Source organism: Aspergillus foveolatus, assembly GCF_047715535.1.
Source record: "Aspergillus foveolatus strain CBS 279.81 unplaced genomic scaffold BDW70scaffold_11, whole genome shotgun sequence".
Lineage (NCBI taxonomy): Eukaryota > Fungi > Ascomycota > Eurotiomycetes > Eurotiales > Aspergillaceae > Aspergillus > Aspergillus foveolatus.
In genome coordinates, this window is record NW_027396075.1 from 420311 (window position 1) to 440471 (window position 20161).

The 20161-nt window shown below is 49.3% G+C and overlaps 6 protein-coding genes across 6 annotated transcripts; 3 read left to right on the plus strand and 3 right to left on the minus strand.

The window, feature by feature from the left end:
• Positions 1-14: 14 nt before the first annotated feature.
• Positions 15-1954, plus strand: BDW70DRAFT_131845 (3-deoxy-7-phosphoheptulonate synthase). Its single transcript, XM_073736060.1, has 4 exons — positions 15-190; positions 243-297; positions 355-1260; positions 1318-1954. The coding sequence occupies exons 1-4, from the start codon at positions 182-184 to the stop codon at positions 1470-1472; spliced, it is 1125 nt and encodes a 374-aa protein (XP_073598302.1). The 5' UTR covers positions 15-181; the 3' UTR covers positions 1473-1954.
• A 386-nt stretch (positions 1955-2340) lies between these two features.
• On the minus strand, positions 2341-4198 carry BDW70DRAFT_131846 (uncharacterized protein). The gene has a single exon (XM_073736061.1). It carries the CDS (start codon positions 3964-3966, stop codon positions 2383-2385), a length of 1584 nt encoding a protein of 527 aa, XP_073598303.1. The 5' UTR covers positions 3967-4198; the 3' UTR covers positions 2341-2382.
• A 1925-nt stretch (positions 4199-6123) lies between these two features.
• Positions 6124-14121, minus strand: BDW70DRAFT_148625 (putative glycogen debranching enzyme Gdb1; the record flags this gene model as incomplete). Its single annotated transcript, XM_073738892.1, has 16 exons — positions 6124-7118; positions 7178-8336; positions 8396-8560; positions 8633-8823; positions 9162-9195; positions 9526-10664; positions 10701-10760; positions 10794-10956; positions 10999-12698; positions 12729-12784; positions 12815-13046; positions 13086-13290; positions 13327-13350; positions 13390-13668; positions 13699-13855; positions 13907-14121. 16 exons carry the CDS (start codon positions 14119-14121, stop codon positions 6124-6126), a joined length of 6774 nt encoding a protein of 2257 aa, XP_073598304.1.
• Positions 14122-14445: 324 nt separating this feature from the next.
• Positions 14446-16624, minus strand: BDW70DRAFT_131852 (glycerol-3-phosphate dehydrogenase family protein). Its single transcript, XM_073736062.1, has 4 exons — positions 16576-16624; positions 16045-16525; positions 14848-15983; positions 14446-14792 (listed from the first exon to the last, which is right to left on the minus strand). Exons 2-4 carry the CDS (start codon positions 16308-16310, stop codon positions 14737-14739), a joined length of 1458 nt encoding a protein of 485 aa, XP_073598305.1. The 5' UTR covers positions 16311-16525; positions 16576-16624; the 3' UTR covers positions 14446-14736.
• On the plus strand, positions 16611-17812 carry BDW70DRAFT_131856 (FAM207/SLX9 family protein). Its single transcript, XM_073736063.1, has 2 exons — positions 16611-16778; positions 16826-17812. The coding sequence occupies exons 1-2, from the start codon at positions 16776-16778 to the stop codon at positions 17339-17341; spliced, it is 519 nt and encodes a 172-aa protein (XP_073598306.1). The 5' UTR covers positions 16611-16775; the 3' UTR covers positions 17342-17812.
• Positions 17813-18066: 254 nt separating this feature from the next.
• Positions 18067-20024, plus strand: BDW70DRAFT_157914 (putative ATP-dependent Clp protease; the record flags this gene model as incomplete). Its single annotated transcript, XM_073740434.1, has 2 exons — positions 18067-18553; positions 18619-20024. The coding sequence occupies 2 exons, from the start codon at positions 18067-18069 to the stop codon at positions 20022-20024; spliced, it is 1893 nt and encodes a 630-aa protein (XP_073598307.1).
• Between the last annotated feature and the right edge of the window lie 137 nt (positions 20025-20161).

Here is a 20161-nt window from a genome sequence, read left to right on the forward strand (position 1 = left end):
CAGAGCTCACAACATTTTTTCCAATTGAGAAAATTAGACCACTGTACGAGAAATTCGAACAGCTTTTGCTTGGTTCAACGCATTGTTGTCAGGAGTGTTCTGCAGCTTCACTCAGCCATCCTCTCACTCAATTCTCCGCTCCGCCACAGCTATCTATACATACTTCCTACCCCGCGAAACCATGTCCTCCGTGAGTCACCCACACCAGCTTCTCAAGTACAGGAACTCATCAAGTATCGCAGTTCTTCCTTCCAAATCCTAATTTAGGAGATACCAATCACCTTGAGGATTCGAGAAGTATGTAATCGCTGAATTCCACAGCCATTGGCATTGTCTGACCGAGCTCGTCAACAGTCCGTGGATACAACCCTCTCACACCACCCAACCTCCTGCAACATGAGATTGCTTTAACAGAGAAGGCGCGGCAAACAGTCCTTCAAGGCCGAGCTGAGGCCATTGCCGTCGCCCACGGTACAGACACAGACAAGCGCCGCCTCCTCGTCGTCATCGGACCCTGCTCAATTCACGACCCCGAAATGGCCTTAGAGTACTGCGACCGGCTATTGAAATTGAAGGAGAAATACAAGGATGAGCTGCTAATTGTTATGCGCTCTTATCTGGAGAAGCCGCGAACGACCGTCGGTTGGAAGGGCCTCATCAATGACCCGGATATCGACAACAGCTTCAACATCAACAAGGGCCTGCGCATCTCGCGTCAGCTCTTCGTCGACTTAACCAACAAGGGAATGCCAATTGCCAGTGAGATGCTGGACACTATCTCCCCGCAGTTTCTGGCAGACTGTCTCTCCGTCGGTGCGGTCGGCGCGCGTACAACAGAATCGCAGGTCCATCGTGAATTGGCCTCTGGGCTCTCGTTCCCCGTTGGCTTCAAGAACGGTACGGATGGCTCTTTAGACGTCGCGGTTGATGCGATTGGATCCGTAAAACACCCTCATCACTTCCTGTCGGTCACCAAGCCTGGTGTTGTTGCCATTGTCGGTACCGTTGGCAATCCTGATTGCTTTGTTATCCTCCGCGGCGGCAAGAAAGGGCCGAACTACGATGCTGCTAGCATCGCCGAAGCAAAGGAGAAGCTCATAGCTAAGGGCCTGCCACCCCGTCTGATGGTCGACTGCAGCCACGGCAACTCACAAAAGAATCACAAGAACCAGCCTAAGGTGGCAGCTGTTCTTGCGGAGCAGATTGCTGCAGGCGAGACTGCAATCATGGGCGTTATGATTGAGAGTAACATCAACGAGGGTGAATACCTTCCCACCTAATCCTAGACTTTCTCCGCTAACATTGGACTCTCAAAAGGCAACCAAAAGGTCCCACCCGAGGGCAAGGCCGGCCTCAAATACGGCGTCAGTATCACCGACGCCTGTATCAACTGGGAAGATACCGAGTCAACGCTAGAGACCCTTGCAAAGGCCGTTGCGACTCGGAGAGAAAAGCTCGCCTCCAGTTCCTAGTCGCATCGCACCCACCTCATCTCACTCACCTGTCTCTTTCTCTTCACTAGATTAAGAAAGTCGGCTTTGGCTTGTATTCCGGGTTATCTAAAATAAGTTCTATTAAGCGCATTTTACATGAAGTTCTGGTAAATAAAAGTTCGGCTCGGACGGCGGTCCCAGAGACATTGGCAATACTCTGATTCTTGGTCCTCGACCCTATCATACTAGTTAGGCAGCTTTAAGCCTCAAGCATGGGTTGATACATATGTCTTATCTACATTGTACGAAAATCTTCAATGCGGCCGCAAATCCGAGCAGATACCCGCTTTTGACGTTGAGAGGCGACTAGTCTAGACCATTGGCCAGGCGAGGGATTTACTATGCGCGTGACCTCCCTCTCTAAGCTAATTGTCATGGACTGGAACAGGTACAAAGCAATGCACCCAGCGGACTGTTGGGAAGGTTCCAGGCCCTTAGGCTTCTCGAACGGTCTATGGATCAGATCAAGGTCATATGACGGTTAATTAACAGTAGCTAATATAGTTTAGAATGGGATCAGATTTATAAGTTTGCCTAGTTCAAAAAAAAAAAAAAAAAAAAAAAAAAAAAAAAAAAAAAAAAAAAAAAAAAAAAAAAAAAAAAAAAAAAAAAAAAAAAAAAAAAAAAAAAACTAAGCTACCGCAGCTGAAATGGAACATTCCAGGACACAGTGTGTGGGTTTGCTTATTGGTAAGGAGGAATTAATCAATTGACAGAAAGTGCTACGTATTAAAGCAGGTAATAGAGGTGTATATCTGAAGTTCTTAAATCCGAATCGTCACTATAGTGACAAGTAAGAACAGAAAGCAAAACGTTAGCTTGTACAAACACATGAGCGCCGTGCCATGTCTGCCATTGGCAGGAGATTGTGCGTTTATATATGTAAACATTAGTAGACAACTTCGGGCTGTGCATGTCTGCCTCCTAGCTCGGGTATGCTGACATCCACAATTTGCGCGTCGAACACATTAGCCGCTGTTGCATCGCGCCCGCTGTCCGACATCGAACTGCTATATCGACAAAGCATGTGCCGTCCAGAAAACCCTGCTCGCGACTTGGTTTGTTTGCGCTCTCGCAAATCCTCTGGGGTAACAAGGCAGTGTTCAGAGCGGCTGACCAGCTGGGCGCCTACGATACGCCCATCCGAACCGATGGTGAACGATTTGCAGGGGAACTTGGAGGCATCCTGTGACGCAGATGTAAAAGTATCAACATCAATGATGTTGGTCTCTCCTGAAGCGCTGAATGCCCAAATGCGAGCGCCTCCGTGAGAAGACTGGAGAGATATTTCGACCACGTTCTGTACCCGGCCAATTTCCTTCCCATAGATCTTGAACGGCCACATCATCGCAGTGGGTCTGTAGCTGACACTCAGAAGAAACTCCCAGTCTTCATTTTGGTTCGATGACAGACTTTCACGGTGGGGGCTGTCTAGTTGTTGAGTGAGAAAGAAATCTCGTGCAAGATCACTGTCGGCCATCACGCCGTCACCCTGTCTCTCACGCTCCTTCTTCAGCACGTTGAATACATCCAATGGCACGGAATAGAAAACCAGCCTATCCCCATAAGCAGCGACAATGCGAAGCCCCCAACTGAGGTCTGAGCCTGATGCGAAGACTGTGGGCACGGGTGCATCTTGAGATCCGTTAGGCATATTATTCTTGAATGGAGGAACGCAAACAAGCGCCCTCGTGAGGCACGTTGGTCCATCAAGCGGAGCATCCGATCCAATGCAGAGGTAGCCACTCCGTGGCTCCACAAATAATAGATGAATGCCGTCGTTAATTGGAACCGCCCGATAATGGTGACATTGTGTCGTTCGTACCAAGCCAACTTGATCCTTCCGCTCCGGTGCCCACCGACTGAATGTTTGAACATCATCCTTTATAGTGTGGAAAGGGCAAGATGGATGCAATTCTTCGGCTGATAGGGTTTGACAATCGCAACCCTCCACCACTGGGCCAGCTAGTGAGGAGATCAACCGAAATTCTAATGGAGTATCCAGGCGATTCGGCATGAAATGCAAGATCTCCGAGGGTTGTGACATGGGTAAGAATTTTCGACAATCGATGTTCGCCTCTTTATCAACCCAGCGTAACTCAATTCCAGATTCAGAGCCGAACGCGACACAGCGATAACCAGGGCAGATCGATATGCTCAGAGGTGGATCATGGACAGAGCATACGTCGTAAAAGAAGTGTCGAGACGTCATTTTTCTGGAGAACGCACTCGCAAAGTGTCCGCCTCTCGCACAGCTGCTGTTCGTCCCATCGTGAACAAGGGCCCTTGAGCTACAGTTGGCTCCCCTATCGATTGGAGCAAGCTCGCAAATCATTCCCAGTCTATTGCGCAACAAAGCTGCAACATTGAAATTTGATGTGCTGGTATCAATGGTGGCGAACAAAACCTCTGTTGGACATGTGATGCTGGCGACAGGCGCAATATCAACATTTCCCAAGTCCTCATTGGACATTGGCGCGGATTTTACACTGCGCCTGCCAAGTAGTTGATAAATGTGGATGTTGCAGCCTGAAATCACAAGGAGATTGTTCCCGCAATTGCTTACGTGAAAGCTAGATGTGAAGGACACATCGTTCGAAGAAGGATAGGGGTTAAGCAAGTCGCGAGAGGTGGATGTTTGGCCTGCTTGGGAAAGCTGCGAGAAGTCGACAACACTTGTCGTCACGAACCCAGTCCTTTCGACATTCATCTTGCGGCCTGATAGCATACATTCAGTCGCGAATCGTTTGCTCATTCTCCAGGCCGTGCTCTCTCCATTCTGGTCCATATCGCTAGCTCGTTGATTCTTGTTATCCCTGAGCCAACTATCCCACCAGCCTGCCCGCTTTAGCATACTCCCCAGTAATCGTTCGTTCAAACTGGCGCGCATCCATTGCGAACAAACTCGCCGGGCGTTATCAAAGTCTCGAGGGCTCAATTCATAGAATATCTGCGTAAGGATTTCTGGGGGCAGAGTATTCGCCGGGGCACGCTGCAGTGGCAGAGCCTCGTCGATAGCCTGAGCCCAGGGCTTGGGCGCCAAACGCAAAGGCCAGCATGATGTTTCAGGGACGGATTCTAAGCACCTTTCAGCCACTGAAGGGTGTATCACGTTGGTCGATTGTGCGTTGAGATCCGTATCATAGATTAAAGGATTCACAACTCCTGGCATGCTTGTCTTGCTGTGAAGATGCAGAGATATTCAAGAGTCTAGTATACCATGAACAAGTTGGACAATTTCAAAGGCGAAGAAGATTGAGAAGCTCGTCTCACGTTGGATTGTCGAAAGTCGAGGTGTTTTATATATTTCAAAGACAGGGCTCATGGCTGTTTCCTGTTGACCGGCTCGCCGACAACCATGCCCAGCCGGTGTTTGAGCAAGACTATACCGGCTTTACCGTTATCAACAAGGTCGAGATTCTTCCCAGGCCAGAAAGTTCCAGAAGACAAATTTGGCTAAAAAGCGTGCGGGCTGTTCCAATTATGATTGTGGCAGGTGACCTGCGGTAATATACAGGCTTGAGATGTATGCCGTAAAGGTGTACTGACGTAGTCTTTGAGTAGACGAAAGATAGGACTAGAATCAGGCACTCGGGTGAAGGGGTGTAAAGATTTGGGCAGCCGCAGACTCTTCAAGCACACGGTGAAGCATCCCCAATTTTCGCAGGTTATTCAGCGCCATAACCATGACCGAGGGAGGTGCGATCACCAGCAATCTGACGTAGATAAGAAGGGCGCCGGCAACCGGACCCTGGGGTCGAGCCTCTGTGGTGGAGCCAGCAATGTATGATCCCCATGGTTCTAGATTGTGAACGGGGAGCCGTCGAGCCGACGGCAGCGGCGGTGGAGAAAAGGGCAAAATTCGGAATTAAGTTGGCTTTGCGTCAGGACTTGTACCGCGGCGGTAAGAGGCGACTCAAGCGAACAGGGTGACGTCTAGGAGAACCCACGAATCACACTAGGACAGACCGACAAACAGCTAAGCACAACAGGATTGTGGGTAGCGCTCGTCCTTGCTCTTACGCCAGCCCGGCGATATTGTCAGCATCGCGTTTTGATAATGGCGGTTCTTAAGCTACTTACTCCTGACAACAAAAAAACCATCTGGGTTTGCTGGCTATCATGATGATTCCTTGTGAATTGTGAGATGGAGGAGAGGATGAGGAGGAAAGGACGAGCGGCGGAAGCCGCCAGAAAAGAAGGGAGTCTGAGAGCCTGACCACCCACACACCGCAATTATTCCTGGTCTGAGTGTATCCGATAATACAATTGTTGTTAAAGATATCTTGAGGTGCTAACACAAGGCTAGTCCTGCCAACTGTTAAGTGGCGTCGCCGCATCGCACCTAGAAGTTGCACTTCAGACTAATTGTTTTTTAATTATCCTAGCAAGATTTAGTTATGTCAGTTATGTCTACTAACGTACCCTCAAGTCATGCAATATCTCAAGCAGCCAGAAACCTCATTTCGTGGCAATGAATAGTCATGCGTATGTATATGCCATGCTAATTACATTGAAACGCCGGGGACAAACCAGAATTGGGATATCTTTAAACATAAGCAAAATAATAATAGCAAGGCATCCTATAATCAAGCACTCCTCCGCCCATCACTGAACACTTGGTAGAAGGTTACACCGAAACGTGGTTTTGATCCTCGTAGTACTCGAAGTCCTCTTGAAGCTCTGGCATTGGATTGCGCCCTGGGAGCCAAGCACTGTCTAGAGGTAGAATGAGACTGGGGTTGACGTATCTCTTCAGTTTGAGTCCTAGCACTTGCCCTCCTAGTCGAATTGGGAACGCATCACGGTCGAGAGCAAGAGGCGGTGAGAACGTCGAAGTCGTAGAGGGAGAGATATCACCAGATGTCGGTGTGTCGCGATAAATGCTTTTTAAAGCAATAAACTTGGTCAACGGCTCATAGCTCTGAGAATAGAAGTAACTGAACCACACTGTGGCTCCGATCAGGGGCACAATGAGCAGTGCCAAGGTAATAGCTTTGCGCAAACCAAGAGTGCCTGCCATAGCAAGTTGGAACACTACCAGACCCACTAGGACACGGTTGCATATCATGGGCCATGCTCGTCCTGTAGAGTGCTGTCGATGATCCATCGCATATAGGAGCTGATACTTGTAGATAAAGTTACCAATTGTGAAGTAGACCAGCCCAAAGAAGCAAATCAGCCAAGATGCTGGGAATACGCCGTAAATCACACAAATGACCAGTATCAGTATCGATTGTGGAATCGAATATCCGTAGCTGAATGTAGGAGGTGTGGAGAGCTCGGCAAAATCTCGAGGCGTCTTGGCCATCAAGTAATTAATAGGGTACAGAAATACGCTTCCGACCTCAAGGAGTTTGAGTGGGAACAGGCCTAGGCCCTGAAGAACAAAGACGTTCATGTAAAATGGTGCAAGGTTTTCTAGTGAATTGGCGAGAGCCGTTGCGATAGTGGTTGCATCTTTAAAGGAGTCCCGAAGATGCTCCCAGAGACCGTAGAAATTCGTTGCAGTGCCGATGACAGTGAATATGACGAAAAGATTGAAGAACGAGAAGAAGAAATTTTTCGAGATAACGGAAAGTTCGATGTCGCCTCGAGACATCATCCCTTGGTGGTTCGAAAGCCCTGTAGCAGGGTATGGTCAGTACGGGACCCGAGTGAACAGGTCATCAGCAGGGACTCACAATTATACAAGTAGGGAACGGCAACAGTCAAGAGAGAGAAGGCCAAGGTAGGAAGACCAGTGGTGACGAGTGATTTGACGAGAGGGTGCCGAGCCAGAGCGTCGGCCAGTTGAGGCAAGACCTTGTGGAGCGTCTCCCATTTAAGAAGTGTACCAACAGGCACAAGTAAAACGGACCAGAACACAGATAGGAAGCAGATTAATACAGTGATAGACCATGACTGAAACATGCGCCGGGCGCGCGGTAAATAGGTGTTTTTCCAAATCACATCCGCCGGGGCCGGGGCCAATCTGGCAAGGAGCTTCATGGGATGAGGATCAAGTATAGCCTGAACGAGCATCTGCGCCGCAGCTATTGATTTCATGGTCACAAACGCGAGCTCAGTAGGCGGATATTCCTTCTGGCGAGCGCTCTGAATTTCCTCATCAAGCCTCCGGAGTCTCTCTTCGTAGTAGTCTATAGCATCAACCTTCCGGTAGCGCAGCTTCAGCGGACCATACCATAGACGCACCATTGGTCTTTTCCTAGACCGATCAAATGCGTCATCTTGTCCGTTTTCCAGCAAAAGGCGCATCCTTTCGTCGTCCTCAGAGAAAAAACTGGAATCTATTGGCTGGCGTCTCAAAGGCAGAGTGTCGCCAGATTTCCTGACTCGCTTGTAGCCAAGGTACTGGACCCAAGATGTTTCCAAATTCCGTAGGACTTTGAGTCGCTCCTCAATCAGATGGTCCAAAGAGCTCCAATTACGGCATAGCGTAATGCTTTCAACCTCTCCGATGTGTAAGCCTTCAATAAATTCCCTGATATTCTCTTCGGATCCCATCTCAGCCGGGATACCTGATAATCGTATCGTCCGGTCAGTCGTACTCGTCTGGCTGCCCAGGTATTTCTGTCTCGTTTGGATGATTTTCTTCGTCTCTTGGAACAACATGAAAATGGCAAGGCCAGTAAAGATGTACGTAAACACGACGTACGTCCATAGATACGGTGGGTCATCAATGAATTTCTTCTTCCCGTCCTCGCCAACATCAATGTTTTTATCCCAGTCTGGAATACCTAGCTTCTTCGTGTAGCTATAATGGATTGGTAGAAGAACCACGAAGGCCAAAATGAACACAGTAGACGTGAATCTGATCGCGAAGCGGAAGAAGGAGAGAAACTGATTCACCGGCATCGTTAGTATCTTTCACCACCGCTGACTTGGACAAGTCCACATACAACAAAGGCATCCAACCCAGCGGACTGTAGAACTTGTTCCTCCGTTATCTGCCATAGCACCGGAATCCATCCGAAAAAGCTATCGGGAAGTTCTGGTAGGTATAGTGCGGCGCGACGTTGTCGCCTTCGAGCCGCGTATAACTCCGTCCATTTGGGCCGCAAAAACTACCTCGCGAATGATTATTAGCTTAGTCCTTTGCGCATCAAGGTTGTATTCACGTAAAGGATTCCACGTACACAAAAAGATAGAAACGCGGTTATTCCTAATGCTAAGCTGATGACGAGCTGTGTATATAGGTCTCCCTTGAGTTGATCGTCCCATTTCCGTCCGGGTCCATCATCGTCCGTTCCATTGTTTGTTCCATGATGGTTCGCAACAGTAAGGGCAGTCGCCATTGCCGCCACGGCAGATTCCGTGAGCGACATGGCTTTATGTAAAGGAGGTTCTTGACGTCTTAAAGTATGTGGACGGGTTTGCGCCGTTATTGATGCATTGGGAAGCGGAGTGCTGCTTTTCGAGTCGGACGACGGTCGAGGAGCAACTGACGTCAGGGGAAGAATATGGGTGTTACACTGCGCTGCGAGACCGTAGATTGATTTATCGTTAGCTAACTCCGGTTGTCCAAAGTCAGAGAACGATAGCAGTATAAAACGTGGTGATTCTCGTAAACCACTCTGTAATGGTGATCTTGTTTTTGAGGCTAGCGAGTAGCGACAGTTCATATTCACGATCGATGGCTGCTGTGTATTTGATTAGTCATAATACCTATGCAAGGCACAATATTTATGCACAGCTTATGCTTACTTCTGCCGAGTATGAGGCGTTATCATAGAGTAATGTCAATATTGGATACGCAACTTCAGAACTTCACTCGTTGCGAAGTTTCAGTTTATGCGCTATTATTATTATGCTAATTCACCACATGCTCTCAGCCTTCTGCGGCGCTGACAGTTATGAAGTATATATCTGTTCACTCTAAATGGCAAGAGTTAAATATACCGTGAGGCGTCATAATAAAGATCGAGTAGACAACCTGCCGACCATGATTGGGTTGGTGACTGCGGAAAGAGTAATGTCAGCCCATTTAGTCCCAAAAATTGAACGAGCATCTCCAGGAAAGGTCACCTACCGAGTCTGCACAATGATTGCCATTCCTATTTGTTAGCTCCGTAAGACCCTTCCAAGGGCTTTCCCTCAGAGCTTTCTTGCAACCCGCTAGCCTTCTTGTTACCTGCTGGAATGCTTCCGTCCGCTCATCCGCAGTCTTGCGTCGGGCAAGGTCAAAGTACAAGAGTGCGCGGAGAAAGTATCCTCGCAGCCAAACCCACTCCGGGCCTTGATGGTAGTTTCTGCCTTTTGATGTTGCAAAATCGGTTGAGTCTTCCGCGTTATTGTAGTCTGGGCGATAGTTCAGGTCAGAAGGATCAAGTGTGGCCATTCCTAGGGGACCAGCAAGCAGAGAATCAGCAATAGCGAGTGCACCCAGCGCTTTGGAAGGATCAAACAGTTCTGGTGACACAACCATGGCGATTGGGAAATTAGACCGAAGCTGGTAGTCCTCGTAAGGCTTACCCGATCTGTAAAGGTCTTTGTAGATGCCACGACGATTGACAATTTTGGAGTCGACGTCGTATTGATCGTCATCCTTCGGATCCAGCGGTATATAATAGCAACGCTCGAAATTGGTTTTCACCTTCGTAGCCCAGTCTTTGAATGTGATAGATTTGCCATTTCCTATATCCACTGTGTCGTACGGATAGAGACCCTGCTTGTTAAGGTCTGTAATCCACTTTAGGGCACTGTAAAGCAGTCCGGTAATTTCGATAGCAGCGCCATCTCGTGGAGTACCGGGTACCCCCTTGTTGCCGGCTTTCTCACTTTCTCCCATCTTGTCTTGCCATGTTCCACAGTTGTGCTGGCTGCCACCAAAAATCAACCCTGTTTCCCAGTCCACGCGAATGTCGACATTGAATCCCTCCGATTTCATCTGCACATCGAGCTCTGGGCCCGCATTATACTCACGAAAGGAAATTCCTTGTGCATGGCGCTGGAATACTTCTTGTATTATATCCACGATGGTTGAGGTTTGCGAATATGCCTTTGGGTCATCAAACGAGAGCCACGTATCGTCGTACGGCAGGAATCGTCTGGGAGTCTTGTCTTGCAGCAATTCAAGACCATCAGGTGCCATCTTCGTGTAATCTTGTATAGCCTGCAGCAAAAACCATATGGAATCGCGAGAGTTATACCGCGGAAGTTTACCACTGCCTAATAGATTAGGAATCATACCATGCTTTAGCACACTGGCAAAAGCGAGGATATGCTCCTTAGCGTCAATGAATCTTCCAGTGCACAGAAGTAGGCCTCTAAGAGATATAAAGACATCACGACCCCAACATCTAGCCCAATCTGTTGCAAAATGCGGTAGACCAGCTGCAAGACTCGGGACTGATTTTTTGGGCCATAATGATGCGGAATTTACAAATCCAGTCTGCTGCACGCTGACCATGGCAAGCTGTTGGATGAAAGCCTGACCCACCCTCACATCATCTCCCAGGAGCTGTATACCCCTGTTCCAGGCAGCCACATAAGCGGTTTGAACAATTATAGCAAAGTAGCGAGGAAGAAGAAAGCTCGGTAGGCCGCGGACAGTTTGGAACTTTGCTTCCAACCATTTAGCAGGACGCCTAAGAGCGGCATACTGTGGATTTTTTGTGGCCTTCATCAAGCGATTAACAATATAGTCGAGGGCCCACTGGCCTTGTCTGAGATGATCGCAGAGCGGATGGCCCAGCTCATTAAATCTGATGATGCCTTCCAGGATACTCCACCAACCCTGAAGGCCAGCATAAACCAATGGTCCGTGGTTTGGGATGTCATAGACTCCATCCTGGCCACCGCTTGAATCACGTTCTTCAGCATCGCAGCGGTAGAGCACAAAGTTCAGGTCAATCAAGTTCAGTTCCGAAAATGCCTCCACTGCGCCATCAGTAATAGCATCATTACTCAGCTCATCTGCGTGCTCAAGACTGGGTATTGATGTCTCAAATAACGCAATAGATCCTGGGACGAATGGGTCTAAAACTGAGATTATGGTTTCGCGATCCGTTTCTTCAATTCGAGCACCCTCAATCTTCAAAACCTCACTTGGCAATCCTTGAAGGTAAACTTTGTTCGATAGGGCACGCTCTTTGTCGTCAGATAGTTCTTGAACCTTGAGGAGCCACGATCCGATAGGCTTGGCCCGAGTAGCAGCAAGGTGTATAGGAGCGAGAAGGGCTCCGCTATTCTGACCGGGAAAAGCTGTATGGGCGATCAAGAATATACCCTTTCGCGTTTGTGGATGGACCCTATGCACGGTGATGTATTCACCATCGTGATGAATGAAAGTTTCATCGTACCCCATTTGACCCATCATAGTATGAAGTTCGTTGAGCAGCCGCTTCAAGCCACTGATACCTTTAAGGTTGACCAGTTCGTCAAGAGTTGGAGATTCCGGAAGATCAAAGAAGGAGTACAGTCGGGTTTCATGCACAAGATCCACAATTTTGGGATAGATCTCATCATACCCCATAACACTTCCAATGGCAGAGTCACACATTGCTACAAGAGCAGCGTTTGGGAGTGTATCTGTCGCCGTTCTCTTCTGCGCTGGCATCTCATTGTCATGTGTACAGTCCATAAACAACGCTGGAACGGGAATGGGGCGTATACTGCGTATTAATTCCCTCTCGCTGCCACTCGCTTGGGATTTTGAAAAATCTAGGCCTGGAGAGGCCAGATCCAACTCAAAACTGCCGATGGGACGGCCACCATGACGGTGCACCAAGCGGCTTAGCTCTCCCGCGCTCCAGGCTTGCATGGCCTCGCGGATGAGTGCGTTTATACCGAGCCGCTTGACAAAAATATAATCGGCCTCTTCAGAACCCGTAAAAAGTTCGGCAAAAATTGCAAGGTCGGGGCGGACTTTTCGTGCCTCGTCAATGAGGTACTCTGCAACTACCAAGGGTGTGGAGTGACAATTGTCAATTCTGAAGCCAGAAAAGTACTTGGCCATCAAGCGAGTGTACCTGGCCATAAAGTCCCATAAGAAAGGGCTGTCTACAGGGCCATCTCCATACCGCAATTTGACACAGTCTCCCCAGACAATCACCTCTCGCCGTAGGTATGCCCTAGAATTGGGCCCAGCGTTGTCGCGCATAGCATCCGCGTTCCATATCCAGCCATTGTTGGCGAGGGCTAGTGCTTTGGGATTGTGTTTCTTAGTGACCTTGTTCAGAGGCAGTCTGGTGAAGTACGACTCTATTAGAGGATTTTGGTCGGTCACAGGACCGAGCTTCGGTCCATGGTCATCAATCCTCAAGTACTTGATACGATTGAAAAGCTGGCTCATGATTTCGGAGACATCTGAGTTGTACTCCTCGTAAAATGGCACATTGACTACGTCGAGCAGCTTGCGTAGGGTATTCTCAACCGCAGTCAAGTCCGACGACGTGGAGTCAAAGTTTCCAAACAAGGCAGTAGCAATGGCCACCCCGAGTTGAGTATCAATTTCTCGACTGTATCTTCCGAGGATTTGGCCTGCAGTCGGGACTCCTTTCTGACGAATGAGGCTTGCCTGATCTTCCAATGACCACGTTTTGTAGGTTCCTAGATCGAGTTGCGCCCACCGTCCACTTTTTATATCACCGTCTGTGGATACTTTCCACTCGTCTATAACCTTCCGAGCATTGCTCTTAACGTCGAGAACATAAAACTCCCAGAGGCATAGATCTTCTATAACATGGTTCTTCACTTCGTTCATAACGAGCGTCAGCTCGTCGACAGTCTTAAATTCAGTTGGCAGACCGCGCGTTTGTAGTTCATGGCTGAATTTTAATAATGCAGTGTCCAGCTCCAGCGCTGCTTCGAGCCAGGGGGCAGTTTCAACGCTGTATCCAGCCTCTGGGTGTTCCTCGAGCCATTTGCTGTTGTTGGCAGTGTGATTCCATACGACATCAGCCAAGGACAGTAGGGAGTGCTTCTCCTCCATGTCTTTGATGAGTTTTTGAACATCATCTTCTCCGTTCGGAAATGCAATATCGTCAAATTGCAGTTGATCAAAAATGCTATACGGCGAATTGGATGCCCCTCGTTTCATCAACGGCGTGAAGTGAACCATGTTATACTTGCGCCGAGAGATACTGCTCAGGTATCTATTCCAATCCTCCGGGTACTTACCCATGAATTTGGAATTCACCGAGAATATTGATAGAGCATTGAGCGGTATACCCTTGCCCGCAAGACTGAGCCTCGGAGACACATCAATGTAATGAGTCGGAGTCCTTGCTGGCTTCACCGGCGTGCTGGACGTGATAGTAAACTCCGGGAGTGGCGAGAAGGTTACATAGTATGCGAAAGACCCGGGACAGGTGACTGGGACATCGATCTGAATGTTTCTGCTGAAGTCCGGATATAACCTGGCACAATCGTCTCAACAAAAAGTGGGCAAAAGGGAAAATATCTCTCACTTAAAAGGCCGAAACGATTGACGATCAAACGATTTTCCAATCTCAGGAATATTTATCCAAAGCGTCCCATCCCTGCATATTGAGCTGCTCCCCTCGATAAGGAATCGGAGCGAGTACTTTGGATGGTCTGGTGGGGGAAGATAGATAAAACCCCCAGGCACGTCCGGAGAGCCATCGTCGTTCAAGGGAAGCAAGTAGAAGGTCTCATTAGACATTTTGAATAAGCTGCGCTCGTTGACTTCTCCAGCTGCTGCGCGATCAGGAATGGAGAGTGTCGTTGCGAAGACGCGGATGGACAGCGTGATTTAACTTCTCACATTCCTAGAAAACTGGGCGGAAAGGGCATTATATACGGAAATGCAGAGAAAAGAACCTGTTCCTGACCAGCTGGAAGTTACCTGGGACTACCCAACCCCGCGAAATTGTGACATCATCCTGGCAGGCCAGGGAGGGCTAGACCTTTGCCCTTTCTCTGGGCAGCAGATGGCCCTCCGCACTGACGCTTGTCGGTCAAGTTTTGACTACAAGTGCAGAAGAACCGAGCAAGCGCACGAAATAATATTAGGTATATCATGTGTCTATCATAGTCCAAATCTATATGTTCGTGTTTGGAAGCAATCCCACACAACAGGAAAACCGTCCATCCCGAAACAAGATAAACAATCGTTCATTCACAACTTGGCACTAGCGCCCAGTGCATCCATATCATGGCCCGTTTGCCCGTCTAACTCAGTAATTGCAGTGGAAATGGGTTTGCTGTCGAAAAAAAAATAAACGAATTTGAGAGTTAATAACCAGCGTCAATAGAAGGGAGACATATTAGGTCCTAATTACCGCTCAATGAAAGAAGGAATCTCATCCACAGACATGGTGCCTTGAAGAACCCCTGCCAAATTGTCAGTTTAATGAATAAAGAGTGGGTATAGAGGGGCGGTGCTTACGGTAGACTGCAGTAAACAGCGGGAACTCTTCTTCTAAACCTTGTTTTTTCAGGAAACTGTTGACTTCGACTGCAGTCAAAGTGCCTTGCAGCTTCTGGCCGTTCAGCTCTGTCTCCTCGATTTTCTCAATCGGCTGGTTTCTTTCAATGCTAAGCTTTGCGCAGCGGAAGTTTCGTCCGCCACTGCAACTCGTGATTAGATCGGCAACGCCAGCACTCTCTTCAGTGAAGGTGCGAGTGTTGATGGTTGCTCCGAAAAACTGTTCGCCGAACTTCACCATCTCCAGAAGCCCAACTCGCATAATTGCAGCCTTCGCATTGTCTCCCCATCCCTTGCCCACAACCCACCCTGCCGCGACAGCGACGACGTTCTTAAGGGCACCTCCTAACGAAACACCGGCGACGTCACTTACCACACCAATGTGGAAATAAGGACGGTGGAAAAGCGACTTGAGAAGGGCATGGTCGATGGGAGGAAATTCGGAAGGTAGAGCCTGTAGCTTTACCCGCGAAACTTGACCCGAAACATCTTTGTGCTCGAAGTGCAGGATATTGTCAGTCGATGCGGAAGGGGACTGGTTGGGAGGAGAAGGGGCTTTAGAGTCAAAATGCGGTGGATCATAACCAATGCTAGACTCGGACCACTTTTCCTGGGCGACCTCATTCGCGATGTTGGCCCCGGACAGGGCGCCGCAGTAGATCCCAAGAATCTTTCCGATTGTTTCGGAAAACAGGTGGACTCCTTCCTCATTCACATCCACGCCCTTTATGCAAGAAATTCCACGCGCGTATGGGACAATCTTGCCCTTGATCTGTTCACAAATATTGATGATGAATTGATGGGGTAGGTTGAAGACGAGGATAGTGCTGTCTTGAACCGCGTCGACTAGCGACGGATTGGCAATCAAGTTTTCCGGGAGGGTAATTCCGGGGAGGTACTTGATATTCTCATGGGTATGGTTGATAACATCTGTCAGGTTCTGCGGGCCCTGGCAGAGAGAAGAGGCAGGATCATAATGCTTCGACGACTTCGGAATCTCGACCTTTTCCTCGAAAACCCACATCTGAACATCCTTCTCAAAGACCGCAGGGTTGCTGGCAGTATTCTCGGCGACGATTTTGGCGATAGCGGTGCCCCTTTTGTGCTATCAGTACCAAAGTTGAAATTCTGCAGGCAAGCCGCTAGGCCGGTACATACCAATTACCTGATCCCACCACAGTCACCTTGTGCTTTTGCTTATACGGTCCGAGAGTGCTCATATTGCTAGCTGCCGTGGTGGTTGTAGAAGAATATGATGAAGTAGAGATTGAAGGGGGTCCTAAGCAGGAAGGGCCCGACAATTTCAATGACGTTGACCGCGGCAGGGAGTTGTGAATGATTTGAATGGATCGGAACTGTTGAGAGGGTCGCAACCGAGGTATAACTGGATTTGCACGAGATCTGAGAAGCTGACACAAACGCATTCACAAGATCTTTGAAGTCTCCCTGGCAAAACGAAGAAGATACGGAGTGAATGATGTAGTCCCCGACACTGGACGATCTTGGGATTCTGGATATTTCGGCGTGCTCTAGGTGGATCTTGCCCCAACAGGGTGCTAGTCAAAAACAGGGAACGACAAGACGAGATCGGATGTTAGGTTGAGCTTGCATGAATGGACGCCAATACCGATTAGTGGTTCTGGACTTCGTTAGCAGAGTCCAATAATGATAAGGTAATAATGCACGTACTAATTGGTCACGACCAGACAGACCCTTACCTATGGCTAGCAAAGCAAAGCAATGCTCCAAGAAAGTCTAAAGAATGCTCACGTGGTGCGGGGAGCTGAGGCGGTAGAATAGGTGCGGGACTAGTCCTGATCGGGTTTCAACGGACCGTCACCAAACTCTTTCAAAGATTCTTCCGGGCAAAAGCCGTTACACATGAAATAATGGTAAGTGACTGAGAATCCAGACAAAAGGCATTTCCCTGACTGCGAAGGCCCCTATCCGATCTACCAAACAACAGACAAACCGCACGAAGAAATCAGCCGGAAGCGCGGTTTCCAAACCCTCGGTGTTCGGCGATGATTTCCGAACGACGAAGAAAGACAAGCGCCTGATCAAACACTCCAGCTTTGTGTCAAAAATCGAGAAGAACTCCGCCAAGACGAACAAGCGACGTAGAGCGTCCAAAAAACTTGTTGCCAACCTCGAATCGCTAGCTGATGCTTTGCCCGACGCTGAGACTGACACGAACAGCTCTGGGCAAGTCAACATCATCAAACAGAAAACTATGAAACACCGACCTGGTGCTCAGAAGCGCAAGGAGAAAATCGAGAAACTGGAGCGAGAACGGTTTGTGAAGAATATGGCGCAGATGTCGAGTATCTCTGCAATGACTACGTCGAACTCACAGCCGGCGGCTGCGGAGTCAGTATCAGATCGATGGGCCGCGTTACGGGGCTTTATATCTCAGACTATGGAACAGCAGCCTGCGTTCAAGACGAAAAAGTGAACCTACCGCTGCAAGGGCAGTCCATTATGGACCGATCCTCGTCTTCGGCAACAGTCATGTCATAAAAAAAGTGTGCCATCCAGCGACCATGACATAAGTGTGCGGCGGACTGTGTGCACTAGGAACTCGCTACTACATTGTCTTCGCAACTTCGCGTGCAGTGATAATACCTCGATGAACTTGGAATAGCTAAGGTGTTAGTACTCCTTGGGAGTAGTGTGCCCCTTGAGGCGAAACAGAAGGCTCAAATACAACTCAAGAATGGTGCTGGCTTTCAGGGCAGTGTTGCCCTGATTCGGAGGCAGCCAGCGAGCTTCGACAACGCCCATGGCCTATTACCATTCACAACTCTTAAAGCCTTGTGAAACTTGTCCTAATCGGCGGGACCAGACATGGATGAAAGGAGTTACTTGATGAATGTTTATCATAGATGAACAGGTAGTAAAGTGCAATGCAATTTCTGTTGTAGTCGCGTGGTATGAGTTGAGAGGCGAGGGCCGATCGCGGTTTAAAGCGGGGATCAGGAATGACGGGGCGGGTCGATGGGGCGGCCATCTTATCTGACAACCTTACCTCCTCACCTCCCACCAGCTCCCCATCTCAGCCTCCCGTCTCCCAACTCCTGGTCCTCTTCTTCTTTCCTCGTCTTGTCACTTATGCACCACCTTTGTGTTTGGATACCATTTGCTAGAGGATTCAGTTATATAGCAACCCCGGCGCCCGTCATGCTACGGCTGCCGTGTCGGCCACCGTCAGTGCACCGCACCGCCCTCCGTTATCGGCCGCTCGCGATTCGTCCTTCCCATTTACGTCGCGGCTTCTCGAGCTCGTCAGTGTCCTTCCCTACCTTTACGCAGTTTGATAGATCCGACTTCACGAGTCAGCCATTCTCCGGCGTATATGAAACTGGATTACCCACGGCTGGCCCGCTGGGATCCACACCTGCATTCGGAGTTCGCATCACACCGAAATCATTGAAGCAATATCTGGATCAATTCGTTGTCGGACAGGAACGTGCAAAGAAGATCCTGAGTGTCGCAGTGTATAATCATTATCAGCGAGTGCAAGAGCTCCAGAGACGCCAGGAAGAAGCCGAGCAACTGCTTACCAAGCGTTTGCGCCGAGAGGATATCCAGAGGCGCCAGGAAGAACGTGAGGAGCTTCTCGGCAAACATGCGAGCACGGATTCCGTCGAGCATCACCCGGCCGAAGGTATGTTCCTTTACTATCAGCCATACATGGCCTGGATCCTTTGTCCGAGCTGACGCAATTTATAGACGATTACCCAGGCCAACAACGCACGATCTATCCAAACAACCCACCTACCCAGCCTTCCCACGCTACAGATAAGGCAGAACTCGACGACTCGTCACAACTACAGATCGAGAAATCCAATGTTCTTCTTTTGGGACCCTCCGGAGTAGGCAAGACTCTCATGTGCCGCTCATTAGCCCGAGTCTTATCGGTTCCATTCAGCATCTCAGACTGTACTCCGTTCACACAGGCCGGCTATATCGGGGACGATGCAGAAGTATGCGTACACCGGCTACTAGCCGCTGCGAACTACGACGTCGAGCAAGCAGAGCGCGGAATAATCGTCCTGGATGAAATAGACAAAATCGCAGCCGCCAAGGTCAGCCATGGCCGTGACGTGGGAGGATCAGGTGTTCAGGAGAGCCTTTTGAAGCTCCTTGAGGGTACGACTGTACAGGTGCAGGCGAAGCAGGAACGCAGTGCGCCACGTCTCAGCGGGACAACCAGTTCTTCATATCCTTCGAATGGCCCATTAGGAAACACCCCGTTTACGCCCCCGGGTGGAGGTAATGTACCTCACAAGGGTGAGGTTTATAATGTCCGCACCGATAATATCCTGTTCATATGTTCCGGCGCGTTTGCTGGACTGCACAAGGTCGTCATGGACCGAATATCGCGTGGCTCAATGGGGTTCGGTCAGCCGGTTCGAAATCCACCACAGACCTCCACGGACAGGCCACATTCCTACGATTCTACAGCTAACCAGCCCGTTCCTATCCTCCCGGGCTCTGAAGAAGAAGCCCTATACAAAAAACACCTCCCATTTTTCACACCCCCATCACTATCATCTCCAGAAGCCGAACCAACCTACTTTAATGCCCTGGACCTCATAAACCAAACCGACCTCCAGAATTACGGCTTCATCCCTGAGCTCGTAGGCCGTATTCCGGTCAACGCCGCTCTATCAGCCCTAAGCCAGCCCTTACTCGTCCGCATCCTCACCGAACCCCGCAACTCCCTAGTTGCCCAATACACCACCCTCTTCTCATTGTCCGGGATCGAACTCCGCTTTACAACTCCCGCTCTGCACAAAATCGCCGCCAACGCATTCACAATGGGCACAGGGGCGCGGGCGCTTCGCACAGAAATGGAAACAATCCTCAGCGACGCAATGTTCGAAACACCGGGCTCAAGCGTCAAATTCGTCCTTGTCACTGAAAACGTGGCAGAGCGTAAGGAAAAGCCCGTGTATCTTGGCCGTGGCCAGGGAAGTCGTTTTCACTCCATGATTGCGGCGGAGGAAGATAGGTGGGAAGAGAGGATGCGCCAAAAGAAGCTTAAAGACAGGAAGGGGAAGTCTCAGCTTACGTTTGAGGATGGTTCTTCCATCTCCTCCTTCAAGGAGTATCGGAGTAAGGCTTCTGTGTAGTGATCCTCCGTTTTCGTACTCGCACCTCTGCTCTCCGACTATGTCCTGGGATGAGGCTTGTTATTTGCCCATGAACGTATGTGATGAGTTGTACCCTACTTATATTTAAGTTAGCATCGGCGCGAGATTATGCTGTT

What these genes read in the sequence shown, in the direction of transcription:
- BDW70DRAFT_131845 (XM_073736060.1), top strand. An exon ending in TCACCTTGAGGATTCGAGAA is followed by an intron (nt 298 to 354) that starts GTATGTAATCGC and finishes GCTCGTCAACAG; the next exon opens with TCCGTGGATACAACCCTCTC. An exon ending in TGAGAGTAACATCAACGAGG is followed by an intron (nt 1,261 to 1,317) that starts GTGAATACCTTC and finishes GACTCTCAAAAG; the next exon opens with GCAACCAAAAGGTCCCACCC.
- BDW70DRAFT_131846 (XM_073736061.1), bottom strand. Translation starts at nt 3,966, where the DNA reads ATGTCCAATGAGGACTTGGGAAATGTTGATATTGCGCCTGTCGCCAGC.
- BDW70DRAFT_131852 (XM_073736062.1), bottom strand. Translation starts at nt 16,310, where the DNA reads ATGCGTTTGTGTCAGCTTCTCAGATCTCGTGCAAATCCAGTTATACCT. An exon ending in GTGGTGGGATCAGGTAATTG is followed by an intron (nt 15,984 to 16,044) that starts GTATGTACCGGC and finishes ATAGCACAAAAG; the next exon opens with GGGCACCGCTATCGCCAAAA. An exon ending in GCTGTTTACTGCAGTCTACC is followed by an intron (nt 14,793 to 14,847) that starts GTAAGCACCGCC and finishes ACAATTTGGCAG; the next exon opens with GGGTTCTTCAAGGCACCATG.